This window comes from Symphalangus syndactylus, chromosome 3, assembly GCF_028878055.3.
Source record: "Symphalangus syndactylus isolate Jambi chromosome 3, NHGRI_mSymSyn1-v2.1_pri, whole genome shotgun sequence".
Lineage (NCBI taxonomy): Eukaryota > Metazoa > Chordata > Mammalia > Primates > Hylobatidae > Symphalangus > Symphalangus syndactylus.
In genome coordinates this window covers 146,092,455-146,111,982 of record NC_072425.2, presented here as the reverse complement: position 1 = coordinate 146,111,982, position 19,528 = coordinate 146,092,455, and the positions used below count along the sequence as shown (strand labels likewise).

Here is a 19,528-nt window from a genome sequence, read left to right as displayed (position 1 = left end):
CCACAAACTTGAGAATACGTAATATTATATCATCCTCATTTTCCAGTTGAGAGCCTAAGCAGGTAGGTCAATATTACATAGCCAATTATAAACGCATTTGAACCCAGGGTTGTCCATCTCTGGGACCGCAACTGCAAATTGACATCCAAAGATGGGGCAGGTCTGTAACATAAGTGAGTAAAGCAAGTGGGGTATAAGAAAAATAACACAGCAAGTAGCATGAATGACAATACTCAGCCTAGATACTGGCAAAAAACTAAAGGGTAGTCAGTTCTGTGACAAACTTTCTTGGGGAATATATACCTCATTTAAAGGTGATGGTCATTTCTCAGCTGTAGCTAGTTGTTGCCCATGTGAGAATGTAGGTCGAATCTTCTCAATTTTCTGATTTTTCAGTAGAAGCCAGAAATCTGTATTTTTCACATGAAACCTCTTAGCTTCTACATGTCAGTAGCTGGTTTAAATAAAACTAAAATCCAGTGTGCAGACCTACATGGTGAATTTTTTTTTGAAATTTTAAATTTCAAATCGTTGTGGATACAGAGTAGGTTTATATATTTATAAGTTATATGAGATGTTTTCATACAAGCATGCCATGTGTAATAATAGCGTCATGGAAAATGGCGTATCCATCCTTCAAGCATTTTTCCTTTGTGTTACAGACAATCTAGTTATACTATTTTAGTCATTTTAAGCTGTACAATTATTATTAACAATAGTCACCTTGTTGTGCTATCAAATACTAGGTATTTTTCATTCTTTCTATTTATTTTGTACCCATTAACCATCCCCAGCTCCTCCCCACCCCACTACATGGTGATTCTGAAATTAAACATGTCCATAGGCCCAACCTGTTATCTGCAGCCAGTTTTTAATCTATGTAATAAGGTCCGAACTCTTTTAAACTGTTAAATCATACTGTCTCTCAGTGCTTAGTTTCATGTATGTACTAAATAGATTAAGGAAGTGAAGACCCTTGTATGTAAGCTATACAGATATAGATATATATTTTATCTGAAACACTGAGTCCTTCATTCATCTGCCTTAAGCAATAAAGTTCTCATATAAGATATGTCTCACATTAAGCTGATGCTCCTGGAGATGATGCTCCAGGTTTTATGAATGCTTAGTTTATTCTTGTTTACTAATCACGACTTTCTTTCCCTCTTTTCTTTTTTTTTCTGTGATGTAGCTTTCACTTTCAGAAGAACAGAATGAAGTAATGAAAAATGGCTGTGAATCTAAAGAGCTGGTCTACCTCGTGCAGATTGCTTGTCAGGTGATTTTGTGAATGTATTTTCCATTTCATATGAAGTTAAGAATTAGGTTGAGTGATGATTAAATTTCATTCTATAACGTGATTTGCCTAAAGGATTATAATCCACAGAAAAATACTTATATAATACTGAAATGAGATTGTGCAGTAATGACTATTGTAAGAAAATAAATGGTATTATTTTAAAACAGAAATAAGTGTATTCATACAGTACTACATGGAATGTAGAGTTGAGCATTGCAACTTGCATGTCTCCTTTTTGCACTTTTAGAAAGTTCCTAAGGCTTTTCACACTTATGAGTAAGTAACAATGACTGTGGTAATCAAGATTTTTTGTTTCATTCTTTAATCTGTACCCTTAAGTGAAAATACTTTTATTAAGACTAAAGGAAAGATATTTATTGATCACTACATTAAATGATTCAGCTATTGATCACATATTATGGCAAAAGAGTAGATTATGTTGTCTCTGCTTCAGATGCACACTTTTTCTAACTGAGACATTAAGTTTCTCTTTGGTGTAACAATAGGATATGTGCATGTTTTTGTAGCTTGTTATTTCTTGACTTTTAATATTAGAACTTTTTTGAAGGTAATGACCGTGACTTGTTCTTAATGAGACTTGAAATATATCATTTGTATCATTGATTATTTCCCCCATCATGTAAGCACTTAGTATAGTTCTTTTATTCACTTATTCTGCATTCTTTGAGCTTTTTGCCTACTGGTGAATTAGTCATTGTAAAGAAAGTGTTTAGGACGAAAGCTTTCTTGTATACAAAGTTTTCAGCTATCTTTGGGAGAGAGTAAGATATGGGTATTTATATTTTTTCTCAAAAAGTATTAATCATGTACCTGAAGCTAAATGATCCAAAAAAGTCCAATGCTTTCATCGTGTGTGATATACTGAAGTTTTTAGTTGTGGTCACCTTAAGGAAAACTTTCCAGAATTAAGTGCGTTTCTTTTTAGGTGTCAGAGTATAGGATTGGAAATCAAATTTTAGCTTGTATATAAATAAGTAAGATGGCCGAATTCACATATTGTTTATATATGTTTTATTGCATGTCACCTCAGCTTCTTTGAGAATGTTGGGAAGCTCTTAATTACAAAGTTTCATGTCATATTTCATAAAATGCTTCCATTTGGTGAGTTAATTTTTAAGTGAAAATATTGAGTGCATTTATGATAAGTTATTACTAATGGATGAAAATCATATCCTTTTTATCTAGAGTACATCGTTGGTATGTCAGGAATGAATTTCTTAATCCCTCTACAACCTAAGACATTTTATAGCATCTCTTTTTCTCACCATTAATTTCTATATGCCTCGAGAATGTAAATGTTCTTATTCTTATGAACAAAACATAACAAAAAAATTAAAAAACATCTGTGCTGTTTTTTAAAATGACCTTCAGAAGGCAAGTATGGTATTTTAGTATCAAATATTATAATGTATTATAATGTTACTTGATTGTATATTCATGTACAGTATTAGTGACCTAGATAGATAGTTCGTTTCCTGGTATAAGTATCTTGTCAAGCTTCTTAAAAAATTTCATACTACTTGGTATACCATTTGTTATATCAAAGTAGTAATTTAGTGCATTGTAATAATGCATCTGCACCTGTTCTTTGCCTCATTGTATGTAATCATTGATATATTCCCATGGCTTACCCCTGTATTCTTGCCATATTATGTTAGCCATAACCCATATTAGCCTAGAATCATACTTTTTTTATAACTAAGAGAGAAAAAGACATACAATTAGACCCTCTAATTTTGCAAGTGAGGAAACTGAGGTCCAAATTACTGAAGTGGCTGTCCTAAACTATATTGAATGTTAGCAGTGGGGACTACAAGGATTTCAGTTTCTTGACTGCCACCTTGTTCTGTGTCTATTTCAGTCTATAACAAATTTGAGAAACTGCTTAATCTTCAGATAAGACCACCATTATACACTGATGTAATCTGTTTTGGAAGCTACTGATTTACAAATTTTCTATCTCTGTCAGTTCCTACTTTTTAATATCATTTGACGTTCTTTTTATTTAACCAAAATTCTTGGTCCTTCATCTTAACCCTTTCTTCTCTTGTTCTGTTAGCTTATAAAAGTGACAAATTGATTGGCTGTAATCCTTTTTCTTTCTGTAAGTTAAGTGATACTGATTTCTTTCAGTCTTATCTTGGAAACTTTGAAATGTTTCTATGCCTGCCCTTTAAAGTTTTTCTTTCTTTCTGAATTGTAAGCCCAGAAATGTAAACTGTCTACCAGTTTACATTTGGAACCTTCAAATCTAGAGCCCCTAAGGGAGCACCCAGGCCAACTGGGGACTGTAATCTTAGTGATAGTAAAAATATTTAAACAGCTGATAGAGCATGGACCCAAAGCAATAGAACAGATACTAGTTATACCGATCTCATTTACCCATATTGGTGTGTCTTAGCTGAATATTAGCCATGGATAAAGTGCTTTTTAAGATGTCTTGAATAATAGGTCTGTGATGCTGTGGTGAGCCCACAACTCCCTCCCTTTCATAGTAATTAATTAGAATTACATGTTGTGCTGCAGATATCCCCTCCCTTATCTTTTTATTCTGTTCTCTGAGCAAACGAACAAAGGTGTCTGTTGAGAGAACAAACAGATCAGCTACTGTGGATGAGGAACCTTCTCAATAAAGTTAATGTATTTAGTTTGAAATTAATGGAAATTAATAATTCTAGTAATCTCAGGAATATGTCACAGTAGATATAAAATTTAATAATTTTAAAAGGCCAAAATTAGATAAGCCCTGACACTAATTATATTGAGCCCTACTACACAGAATAAAACGTTTTGTGAGTTTAACATCAGTGTTACCAGGTCCTAAAAGTATTCTATCTTTTATTGCTTTATTCTTTAGCAAATAAGCATCAGCTTTTAAATGTTCATTTTAAAATGGCAAATTTAAGCCCAGCTGTGGTGGGCATTTTTTTCTACATGCGCTGTAATAAAAGTCTTGTTTTGATCTTTTCCTTCTGTAAATCTAGTTTTGTTGGTATAAGAATAATTGTGGCTTAGTAAAATACTTAGGATTTTAATGTTTCACTGTCAGCTTTATAGTAGTTGATATTAATGGTTCCTGTTCAAGTTAAGAGTGTATGAACACCTTTGTATTTTAAGCAGAATTCCTCAATATTTAATAGTTAGATTTTTCTGAAGATTAAATATTTTGTAAATCTATAAGTAATGTGAATGCTCTCATGTCATGGTAGGTGGGGTAATCACTTGGTTTCAGGAGGATGCTTCCTTGCCTCAAAATCTCTCCTGTGTTCCAATGTTCTCATGCTTGAAATTCCATCGTCAAAAATGCATTCCTTGGTATTAAATAACTCCTTTTCTATTCAGGGCATTAGAAAATGCTGTTAACTACAGGAGTGGGAGTAAATATTAAAATTTCTAGAACATATGTGCATGAACAAAATATATAGGCAGATTGCCAGGATTTTTATTTAAACCTCATAATGCTTCTGTGAAAGGTAGGTGTCATTTATTCCCATTTCCTAGATGAGTAAAGTGCTGTTCATTGGTGTAGAGTAACTTGTATACATTTCTGTATTTAGGATAGGGCCAGGCTGAGATTTAAATCTCTCCCTCTCTCTTTTCATTGAACTTCATCCATTTAAAAAGATAATTGATAGCATCCATTGTTTTTCAGATAATCCTATGACAAAGGGACTTCCAAGGACAGAAGCAAAGACTGTTCTTAGAACAGCAGTTATTTCTAAAATTTGTCCATTTCTTTCCATTTTTATTGCTACCAAGCTAGCTCAAGCATGATGTCGTTTGGGCTGATGTTTGCATCCTATAATCTATTATAACCTTACAAACTGCCGGAATGGTGTAAAATGTAAATCAAATCTTGTTACTATCGTGGTTAAAACTCTTGAATAGATTTCCACTGCATGTAGAGCTAAACCCAAACTACTTATCGAGGTCTACGAGGGCCCTACACAATCTGGGTATCCCTGCCTCTTCTACATCATGTCAGGACCATCCCTCCTCACTCCCATGCTATGTTCACACCAGCTTTCGGGCAGTTTGTAAAAGGGCCTAAGTTCTTTCCTGTACTTTGATCATCCCATGACTCCGTTCACACTGTGCTCTTCCCACATCTGGCAGCTTCTCCGTCTGTAGGACTTGATTTAGATAACACCTCCTTAGAAAGGCTGTTTCTGACCCTATGTGAAGTAGATCCTTCCTTATTTCTTCAGAGTATGAAACTATCATTTTATTTATGTGTTTGTTTACTTTAAAAAGTATTTGTTTTTCTCACTAGAAACAAATTCTAAGAAGTCAGGTTTATTGTTTATCATTTCTGTATCACATCTCTAGTGCTCACTACAGTGCTGAGCACCATGTGAATGGTAAGTAAATAGCTAGTGAATAAATGAGTGAAAGAAGAACAAATTCTTGTCATAGAAATCTGATCCTACATACATTGGGATTTTTTTTCTCATTCTGCGTCCTCAGCCTTATCAAGAATTGTTGATTTGTATCATGCTTGGATAGTAGTAGTTGGTAGTAATTGGTAGTAATGCTTGCTCTTTTTTTTTTTTTTTCTTTTTTTGACAGGGTCTCTCTCTGTCACTCAGGCTGGAGTACAGTGGCATGATCACAGTTCACTACAGCCTCGATCTCCCAGGCTCAACCAGGCTCAAGTGATCCTCCTGCCTCACCTGGCTAATTTTGTATTTTTGTGCAGACAGGGTTTTGCTGTGTTGCCCAGGCTGGCCATGAACCAGCTCAAGTGATCCACCTACCTCTGCCTCCCAGAGTGCTGGGATTACAGGCATGAGCCATTGTGTCCAGCTGGTAGCAATAATTACTAAGATTAAAAATTAGCAAATTAAAATTTTGGCAGGAGTATATAAGGAAGAGATTTTGATTTATTCCTTTACAAAGTTATTGAACTTTAAAAATACTCTGTCTGGGCGCGGTGGCTCACGCTTGTAATCCCAGCACTTTGGGAGGCTGAGGCGGGCAGATGACGAGGTCAGGAGATCGAGACCATCCTGGCTAACACGGTGAAACCTCGTCTCTACTAAAAATACAAAAAATTAGCCGGGCGTGGTGGTGGGCGCCTGTAGTCCCAGCTACTCGGGAGGCTGAGGCAGGAGAATGGCACAAACCTGGGAGGCGGAGCTTGCAGTGAGCCGAGATTGCGCCACTGCACTCCAGCATGGGCGACAGAGCGAGACTCCGTCTCAAAACAAAAAACAAAAAATTCTGATTATTTATTTAGTCTGTTTGGAAATTGGTTAATCAAGGCTCTATTTTATTGATTGATTGATTGATTGAGACGGAGTCTCGCTCTGTCACCAGGCTGGAGTGCAGTGGTGCAATCTCGGCTCACTGCAACCTCCAACTCACAGGTTCAAGTGATTCTCCTGCCTCAGCCTCCCGAGTATCTGGGATTACAGACACACGCCACAATGCCCAGCTAATTTTTGTATTTTTAGTAGAGATGGGGTTTCACCATGTTGGCCAAGATGGTCTTGAACTCCTGACCTCGTGATCCACCCGCCTTGGCCTCCCAAAGTGCTGGGATTACAGGTTTAAGCCACCGCGCCTGGCCAATCAAGGCTATATTTTTACATATGAAAGTGGTTTACATTTAAAGTTCTTGTTTTATATCTGCTGAAAATACAAAGTATTTACTAGTTTTATAATTTTACTCAGCGAATTTAATATAGTTTTAAATGGTTTGCAAATTATGTGTTAGAGTTTTAATTTTATAAATGGAGATGTATGTAAAAGATCAGACTTTTTGCTGGCCTAAAAATATTTTTAAGAAGTTGAAAGAAATCACTTCATGAATATATGAGGAACTACATTTTGAAATCTAATTCCCTGCATTAACTTTTTGAAGCTCTGAAGGCGTTTGTGTGGTTGGCAGTTGACACTTATTTTTTTTGAGTAACACTACTTAGATGGAAGATGATTATTTTTCAAAATATTAATAACTTTTTATTTTTCAGACTAGTTTTACATTCACAGCAAAATTGAACAGGAAATACAGAGTTCTCATTTGCTCCATGTTTTGACACACATGCAACATCCCCCACTATTGACATCCCACACCACAGTGGTACATTTGTTATCATTGATGAACCTACGTTGATACATCATTATCACCCAAAGTTTATAGTTTACATTAGGGTTTGCTCTTGGGGGTGTATACTCTATAGGTTTAGAAAAATGTGTAATGACATGTATCACCAGTATAGTATCATACAGGATAGTATTATAAAAATCCTCTGTGTCCCTCCTATATTCATCTTTCCCTTTTCCCTAACCCCTGACAACCACTTATCTTTTTACTGTCTCCATAGTTTTGCCTTTTCTAAGATATCACATAGTTGGAGTCATACAGTATATAGCCATTTAGATTGGCTTCTTTCACTTAGTAATATGCATTTGAATTTCCTACATGTCTTTTTATGGCTTGAGAGTTCATTTCACTTTAGCACTGAAAAATATTCATTGTCTGGATATACCACATTTTATTTATTCATTCATCTACTGAAAGACATCTCAGTTGCTTCCAGGTTTTGGCAATTACGAACAAAGTTGCTATAAACATTTGCACGCAGGTTTCTGTGTGGACATAAGTTTTCAGTTCATTTGGGTAAACACCAAGGAGCATGATTACAGGATTGCATGGTAAAAGTGTTTTTAGTTTTGTAAGAAACTGCCAAACTGCCTTTGAAAGTGACTGTGCCATTTTGCATTCCCAGCAGCAATGAATGAGAGTTCCTGTTGCTCTACATCCTTGCCAGCATTTGTTGTCAGTGTTTTTGGATTTTGGCCATTCTAATATGTTATGTAGTAGCATTTCATTGTTTTAATTTGGAATTCCCTAATGACATATGATGTTGAGCATCTTTATATGCTATTTACCATCTGTATGTCTGTCTTCTTTGGTGAGATGTCTGTTCACATCTTTTGCCTGTTTTTTAATTAGGTTGTTCATTTTCTTACTGTCGAGTTTTATGAATACTTTGTGTATTTTGGTTTACAGTGCTTTATCAGTGTGTCTTTTTTTTTTTTTTTTTTGAGATGGAGTCTCACTCTGTTGCCCAGGCTGGAGTGCAGTGGTGCAATCTTGGCTCACTGCAAGCTCCGCCTCCCGGGTTCACGCCATTCTCCTGCCTCAGCCTCCCGTGTAGCTGGGACTACAGGCGCCCACCACCACGCCTGGCTAATTTTTTATATTTTTAGTAGAGACAGGGTTTCACCATGCTAGCTGGGATGGTCTCGATCTCCTGACCTCATGATCCGCCTGCCTTGGCCTCCCAAAGTGCTGGGATTACAGGCGTGAGCCACTGGGCCTGGCCATCGGTGTGTCTTTTTTTTTTTTTTTTTTTTTTTGAGACGGAGTCTCGCTCTGTCGCCCAGGCTGGACTGCAGTGGCGCAATCTCGGCTCACTGCAAGCTCTGCCTCCCGGGTTCACGCCATTCTCCTGCCTCAGCCTCTCCGAGTAGCTGAGACTACAGGCACCCGCCACCACGCCTGGCTAATTTTTTTTGTATTTTTAGTAGAGACGGGGTTTCACCTTGGTCTCAATCTCCTGACCTCGTGATCCACCCGCCTCGGCTTCCCAAAGTGCTGGGATTACAAGCGTGAGCCACCGTGCCCGGCCGGTGTGTCTTTTTGTAAATATTTTCTGTCAATTTATGGCTTATGTTCTCATTCTCTTGACATTGTCTTTTGCAGAGCAGAAGTTTTAAATTTTAATGAAGTCCAGATTATTATTTATCTTTTTCATGGATCATGCCTTCCGTGTTTTTTAAAAATATCATCACCGTAACTAAGGTCACCTAGATTTTCTCCTTTATTATCTTCTAGGAGTTTTATAGTTCTGTATTTTACATTCATTCAGTCTGTGATCCATTTTGAGTTAATTCTTGTAAAAGGTGTAAGATCTGTGTCTAGCATCATTTTCTGTTTGCATGTGGATGTCCAGTTGTTCCAACACCCTTTAACAAGTCTGTATCATGTGTCCATTGTATTGCCTTTGTTCCCTAGTCAAACGTCAGTTGACTTTTATATGGGTCTGTTTCTGGGCTCTCTGTTCTGTTCCATTGATCAGTTTGTCTATTCTTTTGGCGACACCATGCTGTCTTGATTAGTATGGGTTTTTTTTTTTTTGAGATGGAGTCTTGCTCTGTCGCCCAGGCTGGAGTGCAGTGGCATGATCTCAGCTCACTGCAAGCAAGCTCTGCCTCCTGGGTTCACACCTTTCTGCTGCCTCAGCCTCCCAAGTAGCTGGGACTACAGGCGCCCACCACCACGCCCTGTTAATTTTTTTTTATTTTTAGTAGCGACGGGGTTTCACCATGTTAGCCAGGATGATGTGGAGCTCCGTTGCCCGTCTCAGCCTCCCAAAGTGCTGGGATTACAGATGTGAGCCACCGCACCCAGCCTAGTATGGTTTTATTATAAGTCTTGAAGTCTGGTAGTGTCAGCCTTCCAACTTTGTTTTTCTTTTCTTTCAGTGTTGTCTTGGTTTTTCTGGGTCTTTTGCTTCTCCATAATACTTTAGAATCACCTTATCAATATCAACAAAATAACTTGCTGGGATTTTGAATGGAATTGTATTGAATCTGTAAATCAGGTTTGGAAGAACTGGCATCTTGACAATATTGTGTTCTTATTCATGAGCATGCAACATTTCTCCATTTATTTAGGTCTTTGACATCTTTCACCAGAGTTTTGTAGTTTTCCTTATATAGCTGTTATGTGTATTTTGTTAGATATATAGCTGTCTGTGTAGTTTGTTTTTTGGGTGCTACTATAAACATTAATATGTTTTTAATTTCAAATTCCCCTTGTTGTGTGCTGGCTCATGCCTGTAATCCCAGCACTTTGGGAGGCTGAGGTAGGAGGAATGCTTGGCGACTGAGGCTACGAGATTGAGATCAGGGCAACATAGTGAGATCTCGTCTCTATAAAAAATTTAAAAATTAGCCATGTGTGGTGGTGCGTGCCTGTGGTCTCAGCTACTCAGGAGGCTGAGGCAAGAGGATCGCTTGAGCCCAGTACATTGAGGCTGTAATGAGGCATGATTGTACCACTGCACTCCAGCCTGGATGACAGAGTGAGACTTTGTCTCTAAAAAAACAAAATAAAACCAAACAAAATTTCTCTTGCTCATTGCTGGTACGTAGGAAACTGATTAGCTTTTGTATATTAACCTTATATTCTGCAGCCTTGCTATAAATCATTTATTAGTGCCAGCAGTTTTTTGTCAGTTCTTTTGATTTTCTATATAGATAATCCTGTCATCTGCAAAGTTTTATTCCTTTCCAATCTGTATACCTTGTGTTTCCTTTTCTTATTGTATTAGCTAGGAATTCTGATACTATTTTGAAAAGAATTGATTATGGAACATCATTGCTTTGTTTTTGATCCAAGTGGGAGTGTTTCAAGTTTGTCACCATTAAGTATGGTGTTAGCTGTAGGTTTTTTGTAGATGCTGTTTCTCAAGTTATGGAAGTTCCCTTTATTTCTGGTTTGCTGAGAGTTTTTTATGAATGGGTGATGGATTTTCTTAAATGCTTTTTCTGCATTTATTGGTGAAATCACGTGATTTTTATTCTTTAGCCTGTTTATGTGATGGATTACATTAGTTGATTTTCAAATGTTGAATCAGCCTTGCATTCCTGGGATAAATCTCACTTGGTAGTGGCATGTAATTTTTTTATATATTGTTGGATTATGGTTGCTAATACTTCATTGATGATTTTTGCATGTATGTTCATGAGAGATACTTGTCTGTAGTTTTTTTTTTTTTTTTTCTTAGAATGTCTTTGTCTGGTTTTGGTCTTAGGAAAATGTTGGCCTCCCAGAAGAAGTTGGACACTTCTCTCTGCATCTATCTTTTGGAAGAGATATAGAGACTTGCTATAATTTCTTTCTTAAATGTTTGGTAAAATTTACCAGTGAGTACATCTGGGCTTACTGGTTTCTGTTTTGCAAAGCTATTAACTGTTAATTAGATTTATTTAAGGCCTATATCTTTTTCTTCTTGTGTGAGTTTTGGTGGATGTATCTTTTTAAAAATTGGCCAGTTTCATCTGTGTTACAAATTCGCAGGCATAGAGTTGTTCCTAATATTTTTTATTGTCTTTTTAATGTCCATGTGATCTGTAGTGACGGTCCTCATTCCTATCTAATGTTAGTAATTTGTGTATTTCTCTCTCTTTTTTAAAGTTAGTTTGGCTATAAGCTTCTCAATTTTATTGACATTTTCAAGCAATTCACTTTTGGTTTTGGTAATTTTCTGTTTTCAGTTTTGTTGATTTCTGCTCTAATTTTTAGTATTTCTTTTCTTTTCTTTACTTTGGATTTAATTTGCTCTTCTTTTTCTAGTTACCTAGGGTAAAACTTAGATTATTGTTATTAGATGTTTCTTCTTTTCTTTTTTATTTCAATAGCTTTTTGGGGAAGAGGTGGTGTTTAATTATATAGATAAGTTCTTTAGTGGAGATTTCTGAAATTTTGGTGTACCCATCACCTGAGCAGTGTACACTGTGCACAATGTGTAGTCTTTTATCCCTCACCTTCTTCCCATCGTCCTCCTGCCAAGTCCCCAAAGTCCATTGTATCATTCTTATGCCTTTGTGTCCTCATAGCTTAGCTCCCACATTGTACGAACATACAATGTTTGATTTTCCATTCCTGAGTTATTTCACTTAGAATAATGGTCTTCAACTTCATCCAGGTTGCTGTGAATGCCATTATTTTGTTCCATTTTATGGCTGAGTAGTATTGCATGGTATACCACATTTTCTTTATCTACTCATTGATAGATGGGCATTTGGGCTGCTTCCATTTTTTGCAGTTGCAAATTGTGCTGCTATAAACATGTGTGGGCAAGTGTCCTATAATGACTTACTTTCTTCTGAGTAGATACCCAGTAGTGGCATTGTTGGATCAAAAGGTAGATTTACTTCTAATTCTTTAAGGAATGTCCACACTGTTTTCCGTAGTGGTTGTACTAGTTTACATTCTCACCAGTTTTCCTTTTTACCACATCAATGCCAACATGTTATTTTTTTATTTTTAAATTATGGCTATTCTTGCAGAAGTAAGGGGGTATCACACTGTGGTTTTGATGTGCATTTCCCTGATAATTAGTAATGTTGAGCATTTTTTCATGTTTGTTGGCCATTTGTATATCTTCTTTTGATAACTGTTTATACCCTTAGCGCACTTTGTGGTGAAATTATTTGTTGTTGTTGTTGTTGTTGTTTTGTCTTGCTGATTTATTTGGGTTCCTTGTAGATTCTGCATATCAGTCCTTTGTCTGATGCATAGTTTGTGAAGATTTTGTCTCACTCTGTGGGTTGTTTGTATACTCTGCAGAAGATTTTTAGTTTAAGTCTCATCTGTTTATCTTTGTTTTTGTTTCATTTGCTTCTGGGTTCTCGGTCATGAAGTCTTTGCCTAAGCCAGTGTCTAGAAGAATTTTTCCAATGTTATCATCCAGAATTTTTGTGGTGTCAGGTCTTAGATTTCAGTCTTTGATTCATCTTGAGTTGATGTTTGTATAAGGTGAGAGATGAGGATCTAGTTTCATTCTTCTCCATGTGGCTTGCCAATTACCCCGCCACTATTTGTTGAATAGGGTGTCCTTTCCCCACTTTGTGTTTTTATTTGCTTTGTCAAAGATCAGTTAGCTGTATTTGGCTTTATTTCTGGGTTCTCTATTCTGTTCCGTTGGTCTATGTGCCTATTTTTATACCAGTACCATGATGTTTTGGTGATTGTGGCCTTATAGTGTAGTTTGAATTTGGGTAATGTGGTACCTCCAGATTTGTTCATTTTGCTTAGTCTTGCTTTGGTTATGTGGGCTCTTTTTTGGTTCCATATGAATTTTAGGATTGTTTTTTCTAGTTCTGTGAGAAATGATCGTGATATTTTGATGGGAATTGCATTGAATCTGTAGATTACTTTTGGCAGTATGGTCATTTTCACCATATTGATTCTACCCATAAGCATGGGATGTATTTCCATTTGTTTATGTCATCAATAATTTCTTTCGGCAGTGTTTTATAGTTTTTCTTGTAGAGATTTTTCATCTCCTTGGCTAGGTATATTCCTGAGTATTTTATTTATTTATTTATTTGCAGCTATTGTAAAAGGGGTTGAATTCTTGATTGCATTCTCAGCTTGGTCGTTGTGGTGTATAGCAGTGCTGTTGATTTGTGTACATTGACTTTGTATCCTGAAACTTTACTAAATTCATTTATCACATCTAAGAGCTTTTTGGATGAGTCTTTAGGGTTTTCTAGGTATACAATCATATCATTGGTGAACAGCGACGGTTTGACTTCCTCTTTACCAGTCTGAATGCCCTTTATTTCACTCTCTTGTCTGATAGTTCTAGCTAGGACTTCCAGTACTATGTTGAATAGAAATGGTGAAATGAGGCATTCTTGTCTTGTTCCAGTTCTTGGGGGAATACTTTCAACTTTTACCTGTTCAGTATAGTGTTTGCTGTGGATTTGTCATAGATGAGTTTTATAAGGTATGTCCCTTCCATACTGATTTTGCTGAGGGTTTTAATCATAAAGCAATGCTGGATTTTGTCAAATGTTTTTGCTGTGTCTATTGAGATGATTGTGTGACTATTGTTTTTATGTTTATGTTGTGTATTACATTTATTGACTTGGGTATGTTAAACCACCCCTGCATTCCTGCTGTGAAACCCACTTGATCATGGTGTATTATCTTTTTGATATCCTCTTGGATTCAGTTAGCTAGTATTTTGTTGAGGATTTTTATGTCTGTTCTTCAGGGATATTGGTCTGTAGTTTTCTTTTTTTGTTATATCTTTTCCTAGTTTTGGTATTAGAGTGATACTGGCCTCATAGAATGATTTAGGGAGGATTCCCTCTTTCTCTGTCTTCTGGAATAGTTTGAATTAGGATTGGTACCAGTTCTTCTTTGAATGTCTAATAGAATTCAGCTGTGAATCCATCTGCTCCTGGACTTTTTTTTTATTGGCAGTTTTTTTTTATTACCATTTGAGTATTGCTGCTTGTTATTGGTATGTTCAGAGTTTCTATTTATTCCTGGTTTACTCTAGGAGGGTTGCATAATATATTTCCAGGAATGTATCCATCTCCTCTAGGTTTTCTAGTTTGTCCACATAAAGTAGTTCATAGTATCATCGAATGATCTTTTTATTTATGTGGTTTTAGTTGTAATAGCTCCCATTTATTTCTAATTCAGCTTAGTTGGATCTTCTCATTTCTTTTCTTGGTTGATACTGCCAATGGTCTAGTGATTTTATTTATCTTTTCAAAGAGCCAGCTTTTTCTTTTATTTTTCTTTTTCTTTTTTTCTTGTTTCAATTTCATTTAGTTCTGCTCTGATCTTGGGTATTTCTTTTCTTCTGCTGGGTTTGGGTTTGGTTTGTTCTCGTTTCTGTAGTTCCTTGAAGTGTGACCTCAGTTATCTATTTGTGCTCTTTCAGACTTTTTTGATGTAGGCATTTAATACCATGAGCTTTCCTCTTAGCACCACTAGTGCTGTATCCAAAAGGTTTTGATAGGTTGTGTCTCTGTTATCGTTCAGTTCAAAGAATTTTTAAATTTCCATCTTAATTTCATTGTTGACCCAACAATCATTCAGGAACAGATTATTTAATTTCCATGTATTTGCATAGTTTTGAGGGCTCCTTCTGGAGTTGATTTCCAATTTTATTCCACTGTGGTCTGAGAGAGTACATGTTATAATTTCGATTTTCTTAAATTTGTTGAGATGTGTTTTGTGGCCTATCATATGGTCTATCTTGGAGAATGTTCCATATACTGATGAAAAGAATGTATATTCTGCAGTTGTTGGGTAGAATGTTCTGTAAATATCTGTTAAATCCATTTGTTCTAGGGTATAGTTTAAGTCCATTATTTCTTTGTTGACTTTCTGTCTTGACCTATTTAGTCTGTCAGGAGAGTACTGAAGTCCCCCACTATTATTGTGTTGCCATCTGTGTCATTTCTTAGGTCTAGTAGTTATTATTTTACAAATTTGAGAGCTCCAGTGTTAGGTGCATATATATTTAGGATTGTGGTATTTTCCTGTTGGACTAGTCCTTTTATCATTATATAATGTCCCTCTTTGTCTTTTTAAACTGTTCTTACATTAAAGTTTGTTTTGTCTCATATAAGAATAGCTACTCCTGCTTGCTTTTGGTGTCACTTTGCATGGAATATCTTTTTCCACCCCTTTACCTTAAGTTTATGTGAGTCCTTGTACTTAGGTGAGTCTCTTGAAGACAGCAGATACTTGGTTGGTGAATTCTTGCCCATTCTGATATTCTGTATCTTTTAGGTGGAGCAGTTAGGCCATTTACAGTCAACGTTAGTATTGAGATATGATGTACTATTCTATTTTTTATGCTAGTTGTTGCCTGAATACCTTTTTTGTTAGTTTTTCATTGTGTTACTGTTTCATAGGCCCTGTGAGATTTATGCTTTAAGGAGGTTCTATTTTGGTGTATTTTGAAGTTTTGTTTCAAGATTTAGAACTCCTTTAAGCATTCTTGTAGTGCTAGCTTGGTAGTGGTGAATTCTCTCAACATTTGTTTGTCTGAAAAAACTTTTTTTTTTCTTTCATTTATGAAGCTTAGTTTTTCTGGATACAAAATTCTTGGCTGATAATTGTTTTGTTTCAGGAGGCTAAAGAGAGGCTTCCAGTCCCTTAAGGTTTCTACTGAGAAATCTGCTGTTAATCTCATAGGTTTTCCTTTATAGGTTACCTGATGTTTTTGCCTCACAGCTCTTACGGTTCTTTTCTTTAGAAACCCATAGATGACTATGGGCCTAGGTGATGATCATTTTGCGATGAATTTCCTGGGTGTTCTTTGAGCTTATATTTGGATGTCTGGATCTCAAGCAAGGCCAGGGAAGTTTTCCTCGACTGTTCCCTCAAATATGTTTTCCAGAGCTTTAGATTTCTCTTATTTCTTGGGAATACTAATTATTGTTACGTTTAGTCATCTGACATTATCCCAAACTTCTTGAAGGCTTTGTTCATTTTTTAGTGTTTTTTCCTTTGTCTTTGTTGGATTGGGTTAATTTGAAAGCCTTGTCTTTGGGTTCTGAAGTTCCTTCTTTTACTTGTTTGAATCTATTGTTGAAACTTTCCAGTCTATTTTGCATTTCTCTAAGTGTGTCTTTCACTTCCAGAAGTTGTGATTTTTTTTTTTATTTATGTTATTTCTCTGGAGATTTTTTTGTCCATATCTTGTATTATTTCTAAAATTTCTTTAAGTTGGTTTCACCTTTCTCTGGTGCCTCCTTGAGAAGCTTAGTAATCAACCTTCTGGCCGGGCACAGTGGCTCACGCCTTTAAACCCAGCAGTTTGGGAGGCTGAGGTGGGCAGATCACCTGAGGTTAGGAGTTTGAGACCAGCCTGGCCAACATGGTGAAACCCTGTCTCTACTAAAAATACAAAAGTTAGCCAGGCGTGGTAGTGTATGCCTGTAATCCCAGCTACTCGGGAGGCTGAGGTGGGAGAATCACTTGGACCCGGGAGGTGGAGGTTGCAGTGAGCTGAGAACGTGCCACTGCTCTCCAACCTGGGTGACAGAGTGAGACTCTGTCTCAAAAAAATTGATAAATAATTAACCTTCTGAATTATTTTTCTTGCAATTCAAAGAGTTTGTTTTTGTTTGGATCCATTGCTGGTGAGCTGTAATCTTTTGGGGGTATTAACCTTGTTTTGTCATCTCAACAGAGTTGTTTTTTCTGGTTCCTTCTCATTTGGGTGGACTATGTCAGAGGAAAGATCTTGGCTTCAAGGTCTGCTGTTCAGATTCTTTTGTCCCACAGAGTGCTCTCTTGATGTGGGGCTCACCCCCTTCCCCTCGGGATGGGGCTTCCTGAGAGCTGGACTGCAGTGATTGTTATTGCCCTCCTGGATCTAGCCACCCAGTGGAGTTACCAGGCTCCAGGCTGGTGCTGGGGAGTGTCTGATGTGATCCATCTTTAGGTCTCTCAGCCATGGATGCCAGCACCTGCCCCAGTGGAGGTAGCAGAGGAGTGAAGTGGGCTCTGTGAGGATCATTGGTTGTTCTGTTTAGCATACTGGGTTTTTTGAGTGCTTGTTATGCTAGCAGTGAAGTTGTCAGGTGGACAGACTCAGGTCCTGTGGTTAGCCAGGATGTTACAGGTCGTGGAATTAGCTGTCATTTTCTCCTTTCTTAGAGCAGTTTTTTAACGAGTTTCTGTAATGGCATGAGTTGGTTTGCTTCTAGCCAGGCGGTGGTGCTTTCAAGAGCATCAGCTGTGGTAGTATAGAGCGGATACAAGCTTGACTAAGGTCTCCTGGGTTAGTAGTTTGGTTTCTCAGGTGAAGGGTGAGGCCATGGAGTTCCCAAGGGATTATGTCTTTTGTCTTCAGCTACCATGGCAGGTAGGTAGAGAAAGACCATTAGGTGGAGGTAGGGTTAGGCGTATCTGAGCTAGGGTGAGGGATGCTGCAGGCACTTTGGGGGATGGGGTGTGATTCTCAGGCCATTGGAGTTATGATCTAAGGGGGATTATGACTGCTTCTGCTGAATCATACAGGTTGCTAGGGAAGTTGGGGAAAGCTGGCAGTGACGGGTTTCATCCAGCTCCCATGCAGCCAGGAAGGCCAGTCTCACTCCCACTGTCCCCCATCAACAGCACCAAGTTTATATCCAGGCAGCTGGTGAGTAGGGCGGAAATCCTGCCCCAGGCTACAAGCCTCCCTGCTGAGAAAACACGCAGGGCTTTCAGGCTTCACCCCTCCCCATCTACCTTGTCTTCTGTACTCCTATCTGTCCTTCCTGTTTGCCTCCCCCACCCAACCTGGATTCTGCCTAGGAAAATTTGCGCTTCATCAAAGTTATTACAAAATTGAGCTGGAACTTTCCTTTTTCCTGTGGTCTGTCCCCAGTTCCACTGGCATCCCTCCCAAAAAACCCCTGTGAGATAGAGTCAGAAATGGCTTCCCTGGGCCTCTCTAGGGACCAGGAAGTGCCCAGGAAAGTGTCTACAGGGCTCTTCCAGCTGCTGCTTCTACTTGTATATTTCACTCAGCTCTCTAAATTCATTTCTGCTCTAGCTAAATCTTTCTTCTATGATCTGGATTTTCAGGTTCCCCAGTGAGGATGTGTGTTCAGAGGCAGACTTTCCCCTTTCACGCGTTGGGCACTCACAGCTTTTTGGCTGTCTCATGGAGTTTGCAGCAGCAAACTGCTTTTTTCCAAGGGTTTGTGAATTCTTTTGGTTTTCCTGGTATGTTCCTGGGATGGTTCTGGGAGCAAAAGTTCGTGATATGGGTCTCCACCTGCTGTTCCATCTGTCCGAGTGGGAACTGCAAGTTAGTCCTGCCTCCTAGCCACCATTTTTCTCCTCTCTTCTTTCCCAATGCATGCGGTCAGTGCTATAGATTTTTCTCTCAGCACTGCTTTCACTGCCTCCCGCAAATTTGGGTAAATTGTATTTTTGTTTTTATTTGGTTCAAAATATTTAGTAATTTCTCTTGAGATTTCTTCTTTTACTCGTGTTTTATTTAGAAGTGTGTCATTTGGTCTCCAAATTTTTTGGTATTTTTCAACTATTTTTTTCTATTATTGACTAATAGTTAAATTCCTTGTGGAAATTTTTTCTATTATTGACTAATAGTTTAATTCCTTGTGGTCTCATTACTGAAAAGCGGTCCTGATCCAGACCCCAAGAGAGGGTTCTTGGATCTTGCACAAGAAAGAATTTGGGGAGATAACGTGAAAGCAAGTTTATTAGGAAAATAACGGAATAAAGAATGGTTACTCCATAGGCAGAGCAACAGTGTGGGCCGTTCGTTGGCTATTTTTATGTTATTTCTTGATTGTATGCTAAGTAAGGGTTGGATTATCCATGAGTTTTCTAGGGAAAAAGGGTGGGTAGTTCCCAGAACTGAGGGCTTGTCTCATTTTTAGATCGTATAGGGTAACTTCTTGACGTTGTTATCTCATTTGTAAACTGTTGTGGTGCTGGTGGGAGTGTCTTTTCGCATGCTAGTACATTATAATTAGTGTATAATGAGCAGTAAGGATGACTAAAAGTCACTTTCATCACCATCTTGGTTTTGGCGGGTTTTGGCCGGCTTCTTTACCACGTGCTATTTTATCAGCAAAGTCTTTGTGACCTGTATTTTGTACTGACCTGCCTCATCCTGTGACTTAGAA

At 37.6% G+C, this 19,528-nt stretch overlaps 1 protein-coding gene across 6 annotated transcripts in view; it reads left to right on the top strand.

The window, feature by feature from the left end:
• Positions 1 to 19,528, top strand: part of ARHGAP32 (Rho GTPase activating protein 32) — a 307,318-nt gene that overhangs the window by 175,842 nt on the left and 111,948 nt on the right. For all 6 annotated transcript variants that reach the window (XM_055273718.2, XM_055273719.2, XM_055273717.2 and 3 more), the window contains one exon: positions 1,193 to 1,279. In XM_055273718.2, coding sequence (XP_055129693.1) covers positions 1,193 to 1,279 — 87 coding nt within the window. The remainder of the gene's footprint in view (positions 1 to 1,192; positions 1,280 to 19,528) is intronic.